The 23,067-nt window shown below is 40.1% G+C and overlaps 1 protein-coding gene across 1 annotated transcript in view; it reads right to left on the reverse strand.

Annotated features, from left to right (window-relative positions):
- Window positions 1–22,475, reverse strand: part of LOC140724772 (centrosomal protein of 128 kDa) — a 612,511-nt gene extending 590,036 nt beyond the window's left edge. Inside the window, exons 1-5 of the mRNA XM_073039351.1 lie at window positions 22,345–22,475; window positions 15,544–15,730; window positions 13,755–13,841; window positions 8,799–8,910; window positions 3,684–3,805 (exon numbers count right to left, since the gene is read on the reverse strand). Coding sequence (XP_072895452.1) covers window positions 3,684–3,805; window positions 8,799–8,910; window positions 13,755–13,841; window positions 15,544–15,693 — 471 coding nt within the window. The 5' untranslated portion in view covers window positions 15,694–15,730; window positions 22,345–22,475. The remainder of the gene's footprint in view (window positions 1–3,683; window positions 3,806–8,798; window positions 8,911–13,754; window positions 13,842–15,543; window positions 15,731–22,344) is intronic.
- Window positions 22,476–23,067: the final 592 nt, after the last annotated feature.

Consider the following 23,067-nt stretch of genomic DNA (forward strand, 5'->3'; position numbering starts at 1 on the left):
GATAGAGGTTATCTGGGAGGCTGGAGTGGATGTGTGCCATGACCAGCCTCTCGAAATGCTTCATGATGGTGGACGTCAGCACCACCACATGGCAGTTGTTAAAAAAAGCTTTACCTTGTTTTCCTTAGATATTGGGATGATAGTGATCTTCTTAAACTAAGTGGGAACCTCAGATTGAAACGGGGATAAATATGTCCACAAGTGCCCCTGCCACCTAATCTGCATGAGATCTTGGGACTCCATCCAAACCAGATTTGCTTACCACAGGTTCACTCTTTGGAAGATTGACGTTACATCTGCATTGATGAGTGTGGGTACAGGTGCATGGGAGATTTTCAGAGTGAGTGGTGCTATTCCAATCCCCTTCCATTCAAAACATGCATAGAATGCATTAAGCTCATCAGGAAGGGATGCACAGTTGTCAGCAATGCTGTCTGACTTCATTTTGTAGCCCATTATAGCTTGTAAGTCATGCTGCAACTAATCTTTATGAAAACTGCACCAAGTTATTATTATGATAATAACTGATGGCTGGTCTGGTATTGTCTCTTGGCATCCCTGATAGCTTTACAAAGGTCATATCTCAATTTTTTGTAAAGCTCAAGGTCACCTGATTTGAATGCCCAGACCTAGGCTTCAGTAGGGTAGTAGATCTCCAGTTTCATCCACTTTTTCTGGTTTGGAAACACCCGGTTTGTCCTCTTTGCTACACAGACCTCATAACACCTACTGATAAAACCAATGATGGTGGCAACATACACATCTAGCAGAGTGTTGTTTTTTGAACATGGAGCAGCCTATCCACTCAGAGCAATCAATTAGAAGCTCATCTGTTTCCTCAGAGCAGCACCATGCAACTTTCTGTACTGAGTCCTCACATTTCAGCTTCTGTTTGAATCCAGGGAGAAGAAGCATAGCCTGATTATCTAATTTACCAAACTGTGGGCAGGGGTGGCTCCGTAAGCATCTTAGATAGTTGTGTAGCAACATCAAGGGATAGAAGACATGTTGATAGTATTTTGGTAAAACACTCTTGAAGTTGACCTGGTTAAAGTTACTGGCAATGACGAAGATGGCCTCAGGGTGTCCTATTTCAAGGCTGTTGTCCAAAGGGTATAGTTCATTGAGTACAGGTCTGGGGCTGGATGCAGACTGTCATCAGGATAGCTGAAGTGAACTCCTGTGACAGGTAGTTCAATGTTAGATACTCCAGGCTGGGTGAGCAGGAATTTGCCAAGACCATCATATTTAAGCACAGCAAGGTGTTGATTAGAAAGCCCTGTGCCTTTAACTTTTCCCAATAATGGCATATGGTCCATCTGATGAATTAAGAAGCCATATAGTTATAGTAAAACTATCAATACCAACTTGAAATGGAGAACTTTAACATCTTCAGATATAACTGGCATAACCTAGATGGTGGGTATACAGTATTAACCAGGTGCAAAGCACTCACATTACCTCTAGTCTGAACTGGAACAGCAGGAAGTCCATTCAAAAGCTGAACTTTACAAAGGCAAAGAGCCAACACACATCAGCTTTTGACTTGTATTCTATTGCTACTTTCTACAGTCATCTTTGTGCCCCAGCTATCAATCCTTATTTCTTTGTTTACTCTGTTCATTCTTTTCATCCCTCTGCTTTCAGGTCTGTACATATCCCAGGTCTGACTTGTGGAGGGCTACTTCTAGAGTGAAGAAACAATTCTAAGCAAGGTTGGAGGCAACATCGGATACACAAACTCAGGCAGGGTTTGCAAGACATTACTTTTTACAAAGTGAAACCCAATAGCATGAATGGCAGTGATGCTTAACTATCAGATGAGCTCAACACCTTCTATGCCCAATTTGAAGGGGAGAAACTAACTACGGCTGTGAAGATCCCTGCTGCACCTGAACCTCGCAAGGTGACAGGCCCTGATGAAGTACCTGGTTAGGATCTGAAAACTTGTGCTAACTGGTGAAAGTATTCAAGGACACTTTCAACCTCTCACTACTGCAGTTGGTAGGTCCCACCTGCAACAAATATTGCAGTGCCGAAGAAGAGTGGTGCAAGCTGTCTTAATGACTATCGCCCAGTAGCACTCACATTTATGGTGATGAAATGCTTTGAGAGGTTGGTCATGGCTAGAATGAGCTCCTGCCTCAGCAAGGAGCTGGACCCACTGCAATTTGCCTATCGCCACAACAGGTCTAGGGCAGACTCAATCTCAATGTCTTCTCACATGGCCTTAGATCACCTGGACAATACAAAAAACCTACATGTGTCAGGATGCTGTTCATTACTATAGCTCAGCATTTAACACCATCATTCCCACAGTCCTGATCAATAAACTACAGGAACTAGGCCTCTGTACCTCCCTTTGCAATTGGATCTTCAACTTCCTAACCAGATGACAATCTATGCGGATTGGTGATAATATCCCCTCCTCACTGATGATCAACACTGACGCACCTCAGGAGTGTAGCCCACTGCTCTACCCCCCTCTATCACTGTGTGGCTTGGTAGAGCTCAAATACCATCTATAAAGTTGCTGATGATACAATCATTGCTGGTAGAATCTCAGATGGAGATGACAGGACATAGAGGAGCAAGATATACCATCTAGTTGAGTGGTGTCACAGCAATGACCTTGCACTCAATGTCAATAAGATGAAAGAGTTAATCATGGACTTCAGGAAGGGTAAAACGAGGGAACAAGAACCAATCCTTAGAGGGATCAGAAGTGGAGAGAAAGAGCAATTTCAAGTTCCCGAGTGTCAAGATCTCTGCGGATCTAACCTGGTCCCAACATATTGATGTAGCTATAAAGTAGGCAAGATAATGGCTACATATTATTAGGAGTTTGAAGAGATTTCGTTTGTCATCTAAAACACTTGAATACTCCTACCATGGAAAGCATTCTGACAGGCTGCATCACTGCCTGTATTGGGTGGGGGGGCAACTGCACAGGATCGAAAGAAATAAAAGAAAGTTATAAAATTAGTCAGCTCCATCTTGGGTATTAGTCTCCGTAGTATCCAAGACATCTTCAAGGAGTGGTGCCTCAGAAAGGCGATGTCCATTATTAAGGACCCCTATCACCCAGGACATGCCCTCTTCTCATTGTTACCATCATGAAGGAGGTACAGAAGCCTGAAGGCACACAATCGTGATTCAGGAACAGCTTCTTCCCTTCTGCCATAGAATTCCTAAATGGACTTTGAACCCATAAACAGTAGCTCACTTATTTTAAATATATATTATTTCTGTTTTTGCACTATGTTTAATCTATTTAATATACAAATATATACTTACTGCAATTGTTTTACTTATTTTTTCTTTCTATATTCTCATGTATTGCATTGTACTACTGCTGCTAAGATTATAAATTTCACAATATATGCCACTGATATAAACCTGATTCTGATTTAAGTTGCTAATATGTCCAACAGTTCTTTTGTCTCTTTTACCACATAAACAATTTTTGAGATCAATGTACTGTATATGTTCATGTATCTATTAAACAGCTAAGATAATCACAATGGGAAACAAACTGACAATTTTGAGATTAGATAATTAAACTAAATCAATGAAATTATAAAACGATAAGTCAGGAATAAAGAGAGGCAAACAGGTTCCAGATCTCCAAGTTTCTAAACACAATGGGCATTGGCAGAATTGCATTTGATGTTTTTACATACATGATTCAGTGGCTCAGTCTCATCTACAAATCTCACAGAAGCTGATCTAGACCTTCTGAGACTTGATTTTGTGTAACTTCCAGGGTCCCTGAGGGGCGAGGTAGGGCGATATCGATGACCTACTGAAAACACAAAATTAGTTAAATTCACTTTACATTAAATAAGGGAGATCAGAAACAAAAGTTCACAAATTGTTCAAAGGCTGTTAAGAAGTGGATTTTAATAAAAGAGGCAAAGGAAATGTTAGACATATTTGCAATATAAAGAACAAGAATAAAAAGAATGAAAACAGCATTAGAAATAAGGTTGATACTCGGAGAACAAAGACGGTTATGGAAAGTAGAAAGAAAAATAAAACTGAAGTTGTGAAAAATAACAGCATATTAATCTGCCTACAAAGCAGACCACAGAGAATCAACATCAAATTGGGGAATTGAAGACAGTAATTAAAATGGAGACCACAATGATTCTGGAAACATGGGATTGACAATTAAATTCTGCACTACATGGAAATGTTAGAGAACAAGAAATGATGGGCAGGGTTATAATGTAAATTAGAATTATGGCAGTTGCAAGAATGCATGCAACTAAAAGGGCTGAAAGAATCCATATGAATTGAGATAAAAGGCAAAGAACAGATTGTACTAGTTGGGATATTCTAGGGGTCAAATAAAGGAGGAATATGGAGAAAAAAATGTAAAACTGGAAGCATTATAACATGAAAACAACGGGTTTAACAATCCACTTATAATGGCAAGAAGTGTGAATAAACAAGAAAGGATAAGCAACATTTTCACTGTGGAACTTTCTGAACTTGAATGCAAGAATCCCAACAAAGAACAAAATGCTGCCAAAGCTGATAATAGAAAATAATCTGAAGCTAATAGCACAAATATAGGAACCCAAGTAACTGTGATTGCAACACATTATAAAGTAGTTAAAGATAAAGAGAGAACAAAATGGCATAAGAAGAGTCAGATTAGAGGGAATCAGAAAGGAGTATAGAAACATAGTATCAACAGATGTAAGTAAATTAACAGGGTTTTAATAAAAAAAGTTCAGAAATATATATGTGCACTACTAACAGCACAGCAGCATGGGGAATCTGCCACAAAGTTCTATGCTCTCTGTTGCTGTATGCCGATGTGTCAGGAACCCCGCCCTCTGCAGGTGACCATCACCAAGCTTGAGGAATCTCCAGACCAAGGAGAATCTTGACAAGAGTGCTCCAGTTCGCTCCCACATTCCAAAAAAGGCGTACAGTTAGGGTCAGTGAATTGTTGACATGTTATATTGGCACCAGAAGCGCGTTGACACTTGTGAGCTGACCAGCCCAATCCTCGCTGATTTCATTTGACTCCAACGATGTATGGCTTGATGAACATATGACAAATAAAGGTAATCTTCTTCTTGTAAAACTGTGCAGCCAAACAAAGAGGGGAGACAGCAGTTTCCATTTCATCCAAGAGGAGGCGATGAGAGAAACCACAAGACCTAAGTGAGCCGTCAACACATGCAGCAGGTCCTGTCTGTAGTACTAATGTGATTACTCAAGTGGAGTATGATGTTCTGCTGAGGGTTATCTATTGCTGGGTCCTCAAGTGGTTGTAAAGGCCTCACATCTCAGAATCAAGTAGCTGCAGCAATCACCTCCTCAAAACCAGCCCTCACAGGCAGACCCTTCACACCAAGCCAAAGGCATCGCAGGACAGGGTAGAGTACCAGGTACCCAATGGGGAGAAGTAGCAACAGCGGAGTTCTCAGTACGGCAGTCCACATCCCAAGCAGATTTATTTTTAAGTTCATACACACCAGTGTTCAGACCAAATGACTAAGAGTACAAAGCTTGAACATTTTATCTAAGGAAGGACATTCTAGCATTGGAGACAATCCAGAGAAGGTTCAAGAAAATTATCTCTAGAATGAAAGGGTTAATAGTTGAGGAGTGTTTGATACCTCTAGGTCTGTATTCACTGAATTTTAGAAGAATGGGGGGGGGGGGGGGAATCTCATTGAAACCTATCAAATATTGAAAGACCAACATAGAATGAATGTGGAGAGAACATTTCCTGTAGTGGATGAGTCTAGGACCACAAAGCACAGCCTCAGAACAGAAAGATGTCCCTTTAGAACAGAGATGAGGAGGAATTTCTTCAGCCAGAGGCTGCTGAAACTGTGGAATTCATTGCCACGAATGGCTGTAGAGGCCAAGTCATTGGATATATTTAAAATAGAGGTTGATAGTTTCTTGATTAGTAAGGATGTTAAAGATTATAGAGAGAAGGCAGCAAAATGGGGTAGAGAAGGTAAATAAATCAGCTAAGATGGAATGATGTTGCAGACTCAATGGATCAAATTCTGTACCTATGCCTTATGGTCTTATGGAAAGGATGCAGAAATAGTCAAAAGGCAGTTACAAGGACTAGAATGCTTGAGTTATAAAGAGAAACTGGTAAAATGGGGCTATTCACAAGTAAGAGAAAATCTGCAGATGCTGGAAATCCGAACAACACCCGAAACTTCGACTGTACTCTTTTCCTATATGCTACCTGTCCTGCCGAGTTGCTCCAGCATTTTTGTGAGTACTGCTAAGATGGGACTATTTTCCTTAAAATGAAGGAGCCTGGGGGATGACCCAATAAAGGTCTATAAAACCCATGAGGGACAGTGTGAAGTTTGTAGTATTTCTCCCTTGAGGTAGGGGAGTCCAAAACTTCAGGGCATAGCTTTAAGATGAGAGAGGAAGATCTTCCCACACACACACTCACAAAAGGTGGTGAATATATGAAATGAGCTGCCAGAGGAAGTGGTAGAGACAGATAAAATTACAACATTTAAAAGACATTCAGACAGACAGGTACATCAATAGGAAAAGTTAGAGGGACAAACTCAAGCAAATAGGACAAGCTCAGGTAAACAACTTTTTTTGTTTTTGTGCCTTATAACCCCCTGACACTACTAGAATGAATCGACACTCAGCAGGGTAGCTCAAAAAAGGATATCAGTGGAATATTAGTGGAAGTGGCAACAAACATAATTAGGAGGCCAAAGAGGAATTAAATTAAAATATCAAAAGAATGTGAAAAAGAATTAAGTATTCCACTGGCGCCCAGATGTCAAAAGGAAATAAAGATGAAACAGGCATAATAAATAATGAGCAAATTAAATGATTTAAATGGGAATTACAAAAAATACTATGGTCCTTTCTTAACAGAGTGCAACTGAAACAGTTTAAGCTAAGGACTGAACTTTTTTTCTAGTTCAGAAAGAAAATATTATACACCTCAAAACAAGTCAAATTTGAGGATAACAGAAATTAGAAAGACAAAAAGGTGCCAAACAACTGGAGTTTAGCATATATACCTACTATTTTAAGTCACCAATTAATCAAAGGAACACAAGAGCTCTTTTATGTATGATAAGCACTAGAGTCCATTCAAGAATATGAACAAAACATCTAAGGAGGTTCAATATAATGAAGTCAACAGAGAGTTCAGAAAGGAAAAGCATTTTCAGGCAACATTGAATTATTTGTAATAGGAACATAAAGTATAGACAAATACAACACATATGACAAGTGGCCTTTTGTAAGAGACAAACTTTAAAAAAAGTATAAGAGGGTTGACTTGCCAACATCAAATTGCTATAGTCAGATTAATCATAGAGATACTTCACAGAAAAAGACCATTCAGCCCATTGAGTCCATGCCAACAATCAACTGCCATTTACAATAATCCTGCATTCATTTTTTTAAATTCTCCCCACATTCTCATCAATGGCCCCAATTCCTACCACTCACCTACTGTTTGTACATACCAGCACCAATTTACAGTGGCCAACTAACTGTACAACTCGATGAAACCAGCAGTTACAGGGAGAACATGCCTGTAACGGAATGTGCCACACCGGTGCTCAGTTTAATTTGGGTATCTAGCAGTACAAGACGGGCCCTATTAGGTGTGGCAATATGCTTACTACAAATTTATAACTGAAGATTGAGAAGCAGGTCCTGATTTATAATGGATAAACAATGAATTATGTGAATTCAGGATAGAACATCAGTGTCAGCTCTGATATCCCAAAATATCATCTGGCTAATTAGAGTTCAGAACACTGCCGCTATGAGTGAGAAATGGCCGAGGGAAAAACAGACACTAAACAAACTAAATCATAACCAAGAAACTCAGAGAAAAAGTCATGATGGGGAAAATATTCTAACTAATGTAACATCAATGAAGTTGCTGACAGTGGAGTATCATTAAGAAGTCTATCGCTAGGAAAAGTATTGATAAATGCAGAATCTGGTTAAGGTTTTGTTTGGAAATGTGAGAATGAGCAGGGGTCAGTCAAATAACTACTTAATATTCAATATTATGGCAGATTCTTCTACTTATCATCAACCATCTTCACCATTTGATCACCATTAACCCATTCCCTTAATGTCCAAATACCTATTGTACCTAGTTTTGAATAGTCTCAATGACTGACCAAACATAAGTACAACAAATTTACACCCCCCCCCATGTAATTTCTCCATAATTCATTCCCAATTTGCCAATCCCTCATCCTGTGACTGTAACCTAAACTCAAGATCCTACCACTAAAATTTGGACGGTAGTACAACTACTATCCTCCAAATCTCTCTTTGAATCTGTGTACCTCAATGAATTTACCTTGGGTGTTTTTAAAATCCAGTGAATGAGAGTCAATATTACTTGATCTCTAAAGACAAATGCTACATTTCAATGCTGCATCAAAATATCCCTTGAGGGCAGCACAGTCGCATAGCAGTTATCATAATGCTTTATACCACCAGCAATCACAATCAAGGTTCAATTCCCACCACTGTCTGTATGGGTTTCCACCAGGTCCTCTGATTTCGCCTACATTCCAAATGTTGTACAGGTTATCATTAGTAAGTTGTGGGAATGCTACACTGATACTGGAAGCATAGTGATACTTAGAGTTGCCCCCAGCACATCCTCAGTCTGTGTCGGTCACTGGTGCAAATATAACATTTCACTGTGTGTTTCAATGTACATGTGACAAATAAAGGTAATCTTTATCATCTTTGATTACATTGAGATTTGAAGAAAAACACAGCATTTCCTTTACCTGTGGCTGAGTCGCTTTGCAGTTCACTTGCACGAAGAGGAGCTATTCCAACATTTCTGCTCAATCGCTGGCTTCGCAGTTCATCGATGGATTGTTCTAAATTATCTCGCAGCTTCAAAAAAATAATGGTAGAATTGTATTATGTTGCTGTTTCAATATATCATTTCAATTTTGATAATAAGGACAGTTCAAGACAAATTCTCCATACGACATACCGTAGGAGGAGTATTAGGCCATTTGGCTCAACCAGTCTGTTCCACTATTCTCATCATGGCTGATTTATTAACTCTCTCAATCCCATTCTCTTACCTTCTCCCCATAAATTTTGTTGCTCTTACTAATCAAGAACCTAGCAACCTCCTCTTTAAATGTACCAAATGACTTCACCTCCAGAGCCATATGTGGCAATGAATTCCTCAGATTCACCACCATTTGGCTAAAGAAATTCCTCCATATCTCTGTTCTAAAGAGTTGTCCTTCTATTCTGAAGCTGTGCCCTCTGGACCTAGACTCTCCCACCATTGGAAGTATCCTCTCCACATCCATGGTAGGCCTTTCAATATTCAACAGGTTTCAATGAGATTTTTCCTCATTCTTCTTAAGTCCAGTGTATACAGGCCCACAGCCATCAAACTCTCTAGGAACATTAAGATTTTCATTCCCAGTACCATTCTCATGACCCTCATCAGGACCCTCTCCAACACCACCACCTGGTTTCTGGTTAAGGGGAGCAAAACTACTCACAAACTCCAACTACAGTCTGAGCAATGCCTTATAAAGTGTCAGCATTATGTCTTTGCTTTTTATTACTATCTAAGCTATGCAGTGGAATGACTCAAGACTACACTAGAGATTAATGCATAGAAGGAAGCCATATAGCGCACACTGCTCAAGCCAAGTTCAGGGACTTACAAAATAAAACAAATATCAGAGAGCCATACAGCACAGCAATGTATTCAGAAGACATTCATCCCAGAAGGTAGAGGTTCATGACCTAAAAGCAGAGAGGGAACCAACAAATTCCAATGCTGAAAAATATTTTCTTAACCCTCAAGGTACTGAAATGCTGATTTACTCTTTATGAGTTCTGACCTTGCACAATGAGATTAAATAACAAGAAAAGACTATAAAATAAAGCATAATGTTGAAAATATGTAGAATCCCACCACATAGTAAAATCTTTCATAATGTAATTTCTGGCATGGTAGCGCAGCAGACAGCACAACACTTCACAGTGCCAGCGATAGTGCTTGAGGTTCATTTCCTGACGCGGTCTGTAAGGAGTCTGTATGTTCTTCCAGTGACCGTGTGGGTTCCATTCAGATGTTCCAGTTTCTCTCACATCCCAGAAATGTACAGGTTAGGCTTAGTAAGATGTGGGCATACTACGCTGGCACTGTGAGGATGGCAACGTTTGTGGGCTGCCCCCAGCCAATAAAACCAGAAGATATAGGAGCAGAAATAGGTCATTTGGCCCATCAAGTCTGCTCCACCATTCAATCATGGGCTGATCCAATTCTTCCAGTTACCCCCAGTCCTCTGCTTTCTCTCCATCCCCTTTGATGCTCTGGTTAATCAAGGACCTATCCATCTCTGCCTTAAATGCACCCAATGACTTAGCCTCCACAGCCACTCATGGCAACAAATTCCACAGACTTACCACCCTCTGACTAAAGTAATCTTTCCACATCTCTTTCTAAATGGACGTCCTTCAATCCTGAAGTTGTGCCCTCTTGTCCTAGACTCCCCTACCATGGGAAATAACTTTGCCATATCTAATCTGTTCAGGCCTTTTAACATTTGGAATGTTTCTACTTTCATTCCTGGAATCATTCCCGTGAATCTTCTCTGTACCCTCTCCAATGTCAGTATATCCTTTCTAAAATAAGGAGCCCAAAACTTGACACAATACTCTAAGTGTAGTCTCACAAGTGCCTTATAGAGCCTCAACATCACATCCCTGCTCTTATATTCTATACCTCTAAAAATTAATGCCAACATTGCATTCGCCTTCTTCACCACCGACTCAATCTGGAGATTAACCTTTAGGCTATCCTGCACAAGGACTCCCAAGTCCCTTTGCATCTCTGCATTTTGAATTCTCTCCCCATCTAAATAATAGTCTGCCTGTTTATTTCTTTCACCAAAGTGCATGACCATACACTTTCCAACATTGTATTTCATTTCCCACTTCTTTGCCCATTCCTCTAAACTATCTATGTCTCTCTGCAGGCTCTCTGTTTCCTCAACACTACCCGCTTCTCCACCTATTTTTGTATCATCAGCAAATCCATTAATCCCATAGTCCAAATCATTGACACACATCATAAAAAGCAGCGGTCACAATACTGACACCTGTGGAACTCCACTAGTAACTGGCAGCCAGCCAGAATAGGATCCCTTTATTCCTACTCTTGTTTTCTGCCAATCAGCCAATGCTCTACCCATGCTAGTAACCTCCCTGTAATTCCATGGGATCTTATCTTGTTAAGCAACCTCATGTGCAGCACCTTGTCAAAGGTCTTCTGAAAATCCAAGTACACCACATCTACTACATCTCCTTTGTCTACCCTGCTTGTAATTTCCTCCAAAAATTGCAGTAGGTTAATCAGGCAGGATTTTCCTTTCAGGAAACCTGAAAGTTAGGCTTTGGCCTAACTTGTCACGTGCCTCCTGGTACTCTGTAATCTCATCCCTAACAATCGATTCCAACAACTTCCCAAACACTTATGTCAGGCTAACAGGTCTATAGTTTCCTTTCTGCTGCCTCCCACCCTTCTTAAATAGCAGAGTAACATTTGCAATTTTTCAGTCATCTGGTACAATGCCAGAATCTATCGATTCTTGAAAGATCATCATTAATGCCTCCACAATCTCTCCAGCTACTTCCCTCAGAACCCGAGGGTGCATTCCATCAGATCCAGATTTATCCACCCTCAAACCATTAAGCTTCCTGAACACCTGCTCAGTCATAATTTTCACTGCACATGCTTCACTTCCCTGACACTCTTGAGTGTCCAGTATGCTACAGATATCTTCTACTGTGAAGACTGATGCAAAATACGTATTCAGTTCCTCTGCCACCTTATGCCTGATCATACCATTCTTGCGCTGGTTAGCATGTGGCACAGGCAGCAATCCTGAGATTATTGCCCAGGAGGTCCTGCTTTACAGCTCGGACTGTGATGGCCATTGATGCAAACAATGCATTTCACTGCATGCTTCAATATACATGTGACAAATAAAGCTAATCTTTAATTGCTCTTTAATCTTTTGTTCATTGAATGTTAGTGTGAAGCTGATACAGAGAAAGCAACGTGGTGGGGGGGTTGGGTAAAGGAGAGGACAAGACAAAGTCAAAATACTTTCTGGCACAGAGAAGCAATTCAACAGATCCTGTTGTAATCATATTGGAATCATGCAGCGTACAATCAGTCCATGTGGTCCATCATATCCATGAGGCTCAATGAAAGAGCGTTTAACTCACTGTTACATCCCGTTTTCAAAAGTTTTGTAAAAAATGTAAAATAAACCATTTCTAAAAATTAATAGGAGGAAAATAGAAAATAAATCAAAGCCTACAAATAATCATGATGTAATTCCCAGAAAGTGTACCACCCTCAGTACTGCTTAACGGTGTTCAAAATGCACTCAATACAGAACTACCATAATAAATTGCAATAATGGTTATAAAGGCAAAGAAGAAAAGTACTGCTGTTTCTGTTGTGTTGAAAGAAGTAACAGTTGATTGTGCTCCACAGGTGGTTTACAGTGTGTGACCAATACACAGATCAATCTTCACCTTAGTCTTATGATAACCAAAATCAGTTATAGGACAGCTACAGATGGAATAAGGATTATGAGCCACTTTACTTTCTTTGGAGTCCTTGTTTAAAAAAAAAATCAAAGGAACTCTTTGTCAAAACAATAGCTTACTTTTTCTACCATTCTTCTCATCAAGCAGTACATGTTTTGATATTGCACTTCTAGAAGTAAACATCAAAACAAAAAAAAAGACATTTGGGTTTGAGGAGTCCATGCTTTTTAAGTACCTAATGATGCAAAAATTCACAAAAGAAACTTTATTTTGAGCCTCTTCTGTTATAAATACTGAAGATATGACCAACAGGGAACATTGATAGTCAACCTCTCTACAACCTGCTGACTTTTCAAACAGCTTCAGAATCTGACTATGATTTTCCTGAAGTGAATTTTATTGGAATGAGATTGTTGTGGTTTGCATTAATAAATTTCCAAATACATTAACATCACTTGTTGTACAACATATTTTGTTAATAAAGGCAACCTTGTCAGAATGTTTACCCTCCCTTATGCAGTATTTCACTAATCTCTGTAATTGATTAGTGATGGGCGTATATTTGATATATTTAAAGTGGAGGTTGAGGGTTCTGGATTAGTAAGGGCATCAAAGGTTAAGGGGAGAAGGCAGGAGAATGGGATTGAGAGGATAATAAATCAGCCATGATTGAGCAGACTTGATGGATGAATGGCCTAATTCTGCTTCCATGTTTTATGGTCTTATGGTCTAATACAGATGAATAGTCATTTTGTATTTGGCTCATTACTTAAAACTTCAATTCTATTGGAAACTACTAAACCGGTTTCTTTGACGATGAGGAAATATGTCATCATCAAGGCCCTGGGAATCTTTGACTGCTTAGCAACATATAAATCAACAGTTTTTGGCTATTAATTTTTATTATTATTAATACTAATTTATAATTCTATTGATTTACAGTGGACAGTTAGTGTGTTTTTCCTAGGACAGCAACAACTAACACCAGAGGACATCTAGGCAAAGCAAATTAAAACTTCTTCCTCGCAGAAAAGGTTAGATTGTTCACTCAATCTTTCAGCTGGGTGAATGCATACTGCTGACCTGTAGAAGGGCAAGATATAGAACACTTGGATGGTTCATCTTTTACTGGTACATACCTGTGCTACGGCCTCCATTTGTTCATTGGTATAGCCCCTGTACCGTCCCAGCAAACAATCCACAGCCTTCAGGTCTCGACTGGTGTCCTGAAATTAATTCAAGCATTAAGAGAACTTCTCAAAAAATAATGCAATGACCATCACTGGTTCTCATTTTTTTAAAGTGGACAAACCAATTTAATTAAACCAAAAAGCAACAACTATCAATATTTTTAAACAGAAGAGATTCTGCAGATACTGGAAATCTAGTGGAACACATGCGAAATGCTGGAGGAACTCAGCAGGCCAGGCAGTATCTATAGACAGGAATAAACAGATTGACAGGGTTTTGACTTGAAACATTGATTGGTTATTCCTTTCCAAAGATTCTGCCTGACCCACTGAGTTCCTCCAGCATTTTGTAGGTGTCCTTATTTATCTGTAACATTGGAGAAACCCCAAGCAGAAAGCTCTTTAATGTATCTAAAGGGAAAAAAAAGTCCTGACAATTACAATTGCTGCCTCTAAATTATTAAGAAATCTCTTTATGAGACTTTAACATCATTGAATAGCTCTTAAATAAAAAGGCAGTGAAAAGAGAAATTAGTTAATGATCAACTGATATCAGTTCTCAAATGTCTCCCAAATTCTCAGCAACACCCACAAAAATAACACCACGAATCTCACCACACCACTCTCTCAAGTTTCCTAGATCATCAAGATACCAGCTTCACTCTTCAGAGAATCTGTAACATGCTCTAACATTTAACATCTATTCATAATTGGGGCATGGGGAGAAATCAGTATTATTCCCAAACATGGGGGTGGGGAGAAGGTAACAGCTTCATACTTCAGTGGGCCTGCAAAACACTATAACATCTAACATCTTCACCATGATGAGGATAGGGGGTGATCAGTGTTACTCCCCACCATAGGGGTGGGGAGGGATTTATAAAAGTTTGGAAATAACTGATTTTCCAAAATAATACTAAATCCTTCCTGCCCCTGCTTCTAATATCTACAAATATATATTTAACGTAACTTTTATGTATTTGGAGAGGACCTCAAAGGCTTTGTTGAAGACAGTCACAGTCACCATATCAGACAAATACTTATGCACATGATAAAAACCTTGTTTTTGACACTGATGTTTGCTGTAAGAGTGCAACACTAAAGCTTCTCATAACCAGTTTTGTCAAATAACTGTCTTAATTGGTTGTGAACACAAGAGTTTCTGCAGATGCTTGAAATAACGAGCACACAAATGCCAGAGGAACTCAACAGGTTAGAGATATTGTAATTGCACATTCATTGTTTGTCAGACTTTATTTGTGGGTGGTTTTTCCATTGATTCTTTTTTATTTCTTTGGTCTATCTACTCTGAATGTCTATAAGAAAATGTATCTCAAGGCATCACTCTAGCGTAGTGGTTAGCACGACATAACTACAGCTCAGGGTGTCAGAGCTTGTAGTTCAATCCCAGATGTCCTCTTAAGAAGTTTGTACATCCTTCCCCTGAGCACATGGGGTTCCTCCACGTTTCAAAGATGTACTGGTCAGCAAGTTAATTGGGCATTGTAAATTTTTCTGTGATTAGACTAGGGTTAAATAGGTGGGTTGCTGGATAGTGCAGCTCATAGGACCAAAGGGCCTGTTCCACACTATATCTCTAAATAAATAAAATATGGTGACACATACATACTTTGATATTAAATTTACTTTGAATAGGTGCTACCTAACCTGCTGATATGCATTCCTCCTGCATTCTGTGTGTGCCAGTCAGTTGTACTTGTTTAATAGAATTCAGTACCTGTAAAGTGTTTGCTAACGTGTCAATCTTTTCAGTGACTCGAGCAGCATGGTGCAACCTGCTCCTTCCCCTTGCTGTTGCATTCAGTGAACGTCGCCTCCTGGAGAGATTATGCAGTGGTGTGTCTGAGTCACTCGACGAGTCTGCCATAGGTACTGTGCAGCCTTCTTAAACAAAAAGCCAAAACCTAGAAAAGATGAGTAAACCAAAACGTCAACTTTATAACATGGCTGTTTGTAACGCAAAAGTAGCTCTCAGGCTCAGAAGATGATGGGTTGGGAAGAAAAGGAAAAAGGATTAAAAATCTGGCATTAGTGAACAGTTTTTCAACTTGACCTCAGAGCTTCTTTCCTACTGCTATCAGACATCTGAACCAGTTCTTTCATGCCCCCTCCCCAGTGGTGTTGGTACACTCTCAAACTGTTAGTTCAACCTTTTCTGTTATTGCCAGTTCTCATTTCTTTTTGCCCTACTTCATCTTGCACAAATGTACAGCAATAAATACAGTAAGTGCAAAAACTATTCTACATCAGTATAGTTTTGGCGGTACCTGTATTTAATGCCCTATTTATTATTTACCTGTACATAGAGCTTCACACCAGCAAGGAAATTCATTGCTCCCTGGTACATGTACCAATAAACTAATCTGAACATAAATCAAAGTCATATTAAGTTATATCAAAGTACATATATATTACTTTGAGATTCATTTTCTTGCAGGCATTTACTGGAAAATAAAGAAATACTATAGAACTATACATAAATGAAGACTGACAAAGTGCAAAGGAAGATGAATTATCCAAATTAAAGTATAAATAAATAATACCAAAAACATGAATTGTAAAGAGTTCTTCAAAGCAAGTCTATAGGCCCTAGAATCAGTTCAGATCTGAAGTGAGTGAATCAGAATCAGAATTAATATCACCGATATATGTCATGAAATTTGTTAACATAGCAGCAATTGTACAATGCAATACATGATAAATTAAGGGGCAAAAATAAAATAGATAAATGACAAGTGTGTGTGTGTGTGTGTGTGTGTGTGTGTGTGTGTGTGTGTGTGTGTGTGTGTGTGTGTGTGTGTGTGTGTGTGTGTGTGTGTGTGTGTGTGTGTGTGTGTGTGTGTGTGTGTGTGTCTGTCTCTGTGTGTGTATATAAATGTGTGTGTGTGTATGTGTTAAATAGTTTAAAAGTGCAAAAACAAAAATAATTTTTAAAAATGTGAGGTAGTATTGATGGCTTCAATGTCCATTTAGAAATCGGATGGCAGAGGGGAAGAAGCTATTCTTGAATCACTGAGTGTGTGCCTTCAGGCTTCTGTACCTCCTTCCTGATGGTAACAATGAGAAGAGGGCATGTTCTGGGTGAAGCTATCCATAGTAATTCAGGTATCTGATGGTTGTAGGCTGGTAACTGTTCCTGAACCTGGTGGTGTGGGACCCAAGATTCCTATACCTCCCTCAAGATGGTAGCAGCGAGAAGGCGGCATGGCCATGATGGTGGAGGTCCTCTCCTCTGACAGCACTGCATGTAAATGTGCTCAATAGTGGATTATGTGACTGTTGGACTGTGGGTGAATTATTGCCCATTGTCTCTTATCGGCTTTCATTGTATTAGTCTAGCGCCTAAACAGTCAAACTAAATTTATTATCAAAGTGTATATATGTCATCACATGCTACCCTAAGATTTATTTTCTTGCGGGCATCTACAGGAAACTAAATAAATACAATAGAACTTATGAAAAAATATGTATAAACAGAGACTAATAAATCTGCAGATTGCTGAGGCTAACACAGCCAGCAGAAAATTGGACTCAGGCGCAGTGACATAATTCTGAAGTGCAGGTGACTATCAGCTGCAAACACATCATTCCATGTAACAGCACTTGGCGACTGTGGTCCAAAGTTCAACTACGCAAGATTTTACAACAAAACAAATTAATAGGGTTAAGAAGGTATATGGTGCATTGGCCTTCGTTACTCGTGGGACTGTTCAAGAGCCATGAGTTAATGTTGCAGCTCTATAAAACTCTGGTTGGAATATTGTGCTCAGTTCTGGTCACCTCATTACAGGAGAGATGTGTAAGTTTTAGACAGGGTGCAGAGGAGATTTACCAGTATGCTGCCTGGAATAGAGAATATATCTTATGAGGATAGGTTGAGCAAGCTGCAGCTTTTCCTTTGAAGTGAAGAAGGATGAGAAGTATCTTGATAGAAGTTTACAAGATGATAAGAGAAATAGATCAAGTTGACAGCCAGAGACTTTTTCCCAGGACAGAAATGGCTAATACAAGGGGGCATAATTTTAAGATGATTGAAGGAAAGTATGAGGGGGGTAATGTCAGAGGCAAGTTCTTTACAGGGAAATGGGAGATTACATGGAGAACTCTGCCAGGGATGGTGGTAGACAGGCAGATACATTAGGAGCATTTAGATAAGCACTTGAATGATAGAAAAATGGAGGGTTATGTAGGAGGAAAGGGCTAGATTTATCTTAGAGTAGGTTAAAGTTCAGCACACATTGTGGGTCAAAGGACCTGTACTGTGCTTTAGTGTTCTATCTTCTGTGGTCTCTGAAGGAACTCAACAGATCAAGCAGCATCTAGTTTGTTATAGTTCTAGCCTTTTAGTTTCTAATCATTCTGTTTCAAGTAGCTCCTCGGACGGTCACCAAAAATAACAGAAACTTACCACTCAGACTCCCTCTCATCATTTTTGAATAGGGTGAAGCCTTGTCTAGTGTATTAGAAAATCATTCTGACCCCTATCTTTCAAAAAACTGGCAGTAACTATTCAAGTTTTACTGATCATATCCTAAACTTACTGGCTGGAAATCAGAGCATAGCCTATAGCAAACACAGTCTCATTTAGAAACTTGGACAGACTATAAGGGTTTGATGGCTCTGGGACCATATTCACTGGAGTTTAGAAAAGAGAGGCGATTTCATTGAAACATCAAATATAGAGAAAGAACTAGATAAATTGGACATAGAGAGGATGGTTCCAATAATGGGGGAGTCTAGGACCAGAGGGCACAGCCTCTGAATACAAGGATGTCCCTTTAGAACAGAGATGAAGAGGAATTTCTTTAACCTGAGGATAGTGAATCAATGGGTTTGTTGCCACAGACGACTGTAGTGGCCAAGTCATTGGATATATTTAAAGCAGAGGTTGACAGATTCTTGATTAGAAAAAGGGTTAAAGGTTACAGGGAGAAGGCAGGAGAATGGGGTTGAGAGGAATAATATAGCAGCCATGCTGGAACAGCAGAGCAGACTTTATGGGCCAAAAGGCTTAATTCTGCTCCTATGCCTTAAGGTCTGTGGTCATACAGATTCCTTTCATTAATCGTGTACGGTTTCTAGTTATTGGCAGAGAAAACAAAATCTACCACACTATACTAACAGTGAACATACGTGAAGCCATAACTAAAAAGCAAAAAAATGCAGATACTGTAAATTTCAAATAACAGAGGAACTTGTAAAAAAAAAATCACAATCACAAGGGACAGAGTATTAAATAAAACTAGACCATTAGTCAGTAAATGCCCATAGGCCCATGATGTTGAACAATGGACTCACTTTCAAGAACTCTTACTCTCATATTTTCCACATTTATTCCTTATTTATTTTTTATTATTATTATTTCTTTCTGTATTTGCACAGTTTGTTGTCTTTTGCACACTAGCTGAATGCCCAAGTTGGTGTAATCTTTCATTGCTTCTATTATGGCTATTATTCTATCATGATTAGGTATACCTGCAAGAAAACAAATCTGTGTTGTATATGGTGACACGTACTTCAATAATAAATTTACTTCGAACTTTGATGTTGTGCCAACCTTTAAATCTACTCTAAGTTCAATCTGAGTTCTCCCGCCCATATAGCCCAGCATTTTTCTTTCATCCATGTGCCTGAGTCTCTTAAATGTTCCTAATGTATCTGTCTCTATCACCACCGCTGACAGCGCATTTCACGCACCCATCACTGTGTAGAAAAAAATTACCTCACTTCACACTTTGAATGGTTTGTATCAAAGTTTCTATCAAAATGGCCGAATCAAAGTGTGAAGTGATTTACTTTGGAAGGTTGAATTTGAAGGCAGAATGTAAGGTAAATGGCAGGATTCTTAGTAGTGTGGAGAAACAGGGATCTTGGGGTCCACATCCATAGATCCCTCAAAGTTGCTACGCAGCTTGACAGAGTGTTTAGAAGGCATACAGTGTGTTAGCCTTCATTAGTCAGGTGATTGAGTTCAAGAGCCACAAAGTTGCAGCTCCCTTGGTTAGATCACATTTGGAATATTGTGTTCAGTTCTGGTTGCTTCATTATAGGAAGGATGTAGAAACTTTGGAGAGGATGTGGAGGAGATTTACCTGGATGCTGCCTAGATTGGAGAGCATGTCTTATGAGGAGATGTTATGCAACCTCTTTGAAGAGAAGAAGAATGAAGTGGCTTAATAGAGGTGTACAAGATGATTTGTGGCTTGTATTGAATGGAAAGACAGAGTTTGGCACACTTTGATTCAAACCATTCAACCAGATTTTCAATCTCCTTCGATTTGTGAAATCGAAGGAGATTGAAAATCTGGTTGAATGGTGTCGCAATAATAACCACTTAATATCAACAAAACCAAAGAGTTGATTATTAGCAACAAGAGGAAAAAGCCAGAGATCCCCTAATCCTCATTAGGGGATTGGAAGTGGAGAGGGTCAGTAACTTTAAATTCCTTGGTGTCAACATATTAGAGGAGCTGCCCTCAGACCAGCACATAAGTGTCAAAAATAAGGCACAACTCTACTACAAGACCATAAGATATAGGAGCAGAATTAGACCATTTAGTACAAAAGGAATGGGTTGCACTTGAATCAGTTGGGGACCAATATTCTTGCGAACAGGTTTACTAGAGCTGTTAAGAGCGGTTTGAGCTAATATGCCAGAGGGATGGAAACCAATATGATACAGCTGAGGATGAGCCCGCAGGCTTACTCATAGATGATGGATGTAACATAAATGTAAGGAAGGATAAGTCAATGATTGGGTACAAATGCAGACAGATCTATGCTAGAATCTTTCCTATAATACCATGGGTTTGTAGCTTGTTAGCAGCCTCACGTGAGGCACCTTATCAAAGATCTTCTGAAAATTCAAGTACACAACAAAAACTGATTCTCCTTTGTCTATCCTGCTTGTTATTTCTTCAAAGAAATCCAACAGATTTGTCAAGCAAGATTTTCCCTTGACGAAACCATGCTGACTGTGGCCTATTTTATCATGTGTCTCCAAGTACCCCGAGACCTCATACTTAATAATCAACCCCAACATCTTCCCAACTACTGAGGTCAGATTAATTAGCCTAAAGTTTCCTTTCTGGCACCTCTCTCCCTTTTTGAAGAGTGGGGTGGCATTTGCAATTTTCCAGTCTTCCAGAACCATTCCAGAATCTAGTGATTCTACAAAGATCATTACTAATATCTTCACAATCTCTTCAGCCACCTCTTTCTGAACTCTGGGGCTTAGTCCACCTGGTTTAGGTGACTTATCCACCTTCAGACCTACTTATCCACCTGCTTTCCTAGAAGTTTGAGTAGATTCAGCATGTCACCAAAGACTTTTAGCGACTTCTTTTGGAGCATATCTTAACTGTATCACAGCCTGGGTTGGAAACAATGCCCAGGAATGGAAAAGGCTACAGAACGTGGTGGACACAGTCCAGACCATCACAAGTAAAGCCTTCCCCATCACTGAGTACATTTACAAGGAGCAACTCCACAAGAAAGCAGCATGCATCAAAGACCCCCATCACCTCGGGCATGCCTTCTTTTCATAACTACCATCGGAAAGACGGTACGGAAACCTTAGGTCCTATGCTACCAAGTTCAGGAACAGTTATTACCCTACAAACATCAGGCTCCTAAACCAGTGTGCATAACTTTACTCACCACAACTCTGAACTGACACTACAACCTACAGACTCAGTGTTGTATCTATTTTCACAGTCTGCCTTCTTTTACCATGGTACTTGTCAGTCTTTTTTATGTATTTTTGTAAAATCCTATTGTATTTCTTTTTCTCCTGTAAATGCCTACAAGGAAATAAATTTCAGTGATATAAATCCTCAGCCAACAACAGAAAAGAGGAAACAATCAGCAGATAAGGCAGCACCTATACAAGGCAAAACAAACTAAATACCCATGTTAACAACCCCTCATCATGAAAGACAATCAGCCAGAAATGTCATCCATGTCCCCTTCCCATCATCCAGGTCTGATGCTCAATAGGTCTGTGAGGAACAGGTCGCACTTATCTCCATATCAATAAGTGAGCCCCTACCCTATTCCATCCGCAGCGTCTGCCCCATCCTCTACCCCCGGATTCCTACCCAAACCCATCCCTGTCCCATCTCCGGACCAGTACAATCCCAAAGTCTGCAGCACTGTATCCTCCCACCCAGGTGATACCCAGTGTTCTAGCCTCCTGTACCCCATCCCCCTCACCTCCAAATCCCCATTACTCTCTCCCCAACCCTCACTACTACTCCCAGTCCATTTTCCCATACACGCTCATCCCCTGTACCCGTCCTTCTGTCCCCAGACAACCTTAGTTCCCCACTCTCCATCCGTCCACAACCCCTGACCCCTCTCAACTCCGTCCCCCACCACCTCTGTCTCTACACACCCCCTTTCCCCAAGCCCTATTCCTATCCCCCGTTCCACCCTGGGCCCGACTCATTTCCGATCATTATTATCACTACGTCCTTTATAATAACATAACACTGGGAGGGATTTAAAATTCTGATACCTTGAGTTCACCGTCGAGTTCCATACCAGCTATAGCCGCCAAACCCCAAACATCCCCGGCCACCAGTCCCGCTCCAGCCGTCGCTCGGCGTCTATAGCAACTTGAAATGTCCGCCCTCGCCCAGCCGCAACCGAGGACCCCCAGTTCGCAGGATCGACTGGGAAATGTAGTCCAGTCGACTCCTCTGTAAGTAGCAGAACAAAACATTTCAACTATAGTTCCCAGAAGGCCTCGCAGCCAAGATAACAGACCGGTAGAGGTGTCCCATTCTAATGCCTGCAGGCAAATTGCGCCAAACGTCCCGCCTCTGACCCAGTGACAGGTTGAGCGCCAGTGAGTGGGACAGGGCGCTAACTGTGCTCAGGGCACAGAAGTCATCACCCTCCCTGACATCTGTATCCGTTGCCGTAAGACCTTCAACTCACTTGCATTGTCTGTTTCAATGTTAAACAAACTAAAATGTACAGTTATAAAGTTTAAAAATTCTGTAGATGCCGGAAATCAGGAGTAACGCTCAGCAAGTCAGGCAGCACCTATGGAGAGACTCGATTCTGATTAAGAATCTCGGCCGAAATGTAGACTTTTATTCAGTTCCATAGATGCTGCGTGATCTGCAGCTTTTTGTATGTGTTACTCTGGATTTCTAGCATCTTTTATCTATGGAGGGAAATAGTTGACATTTTGGACCCAGACCCTTCATCAGGATTGGAAAGGAAGAGGGAA

The sequence above is a fragment of the Hemitrygon akajei genome, chromosome 3 (assembly GCF_048418815.1).
Source record: "Hemitrygon akajei chromosome 3, sHemAka1.3, whole genome shotgun sequence".
Taxonomy (NCBI): domain Eukaryota; kingdom Metazoa; phylum Chordata; class Chondrichthyes; order Myliobatiformes; family Dasyatidae; genus Hemitrygon; species Hemitrygon akajei.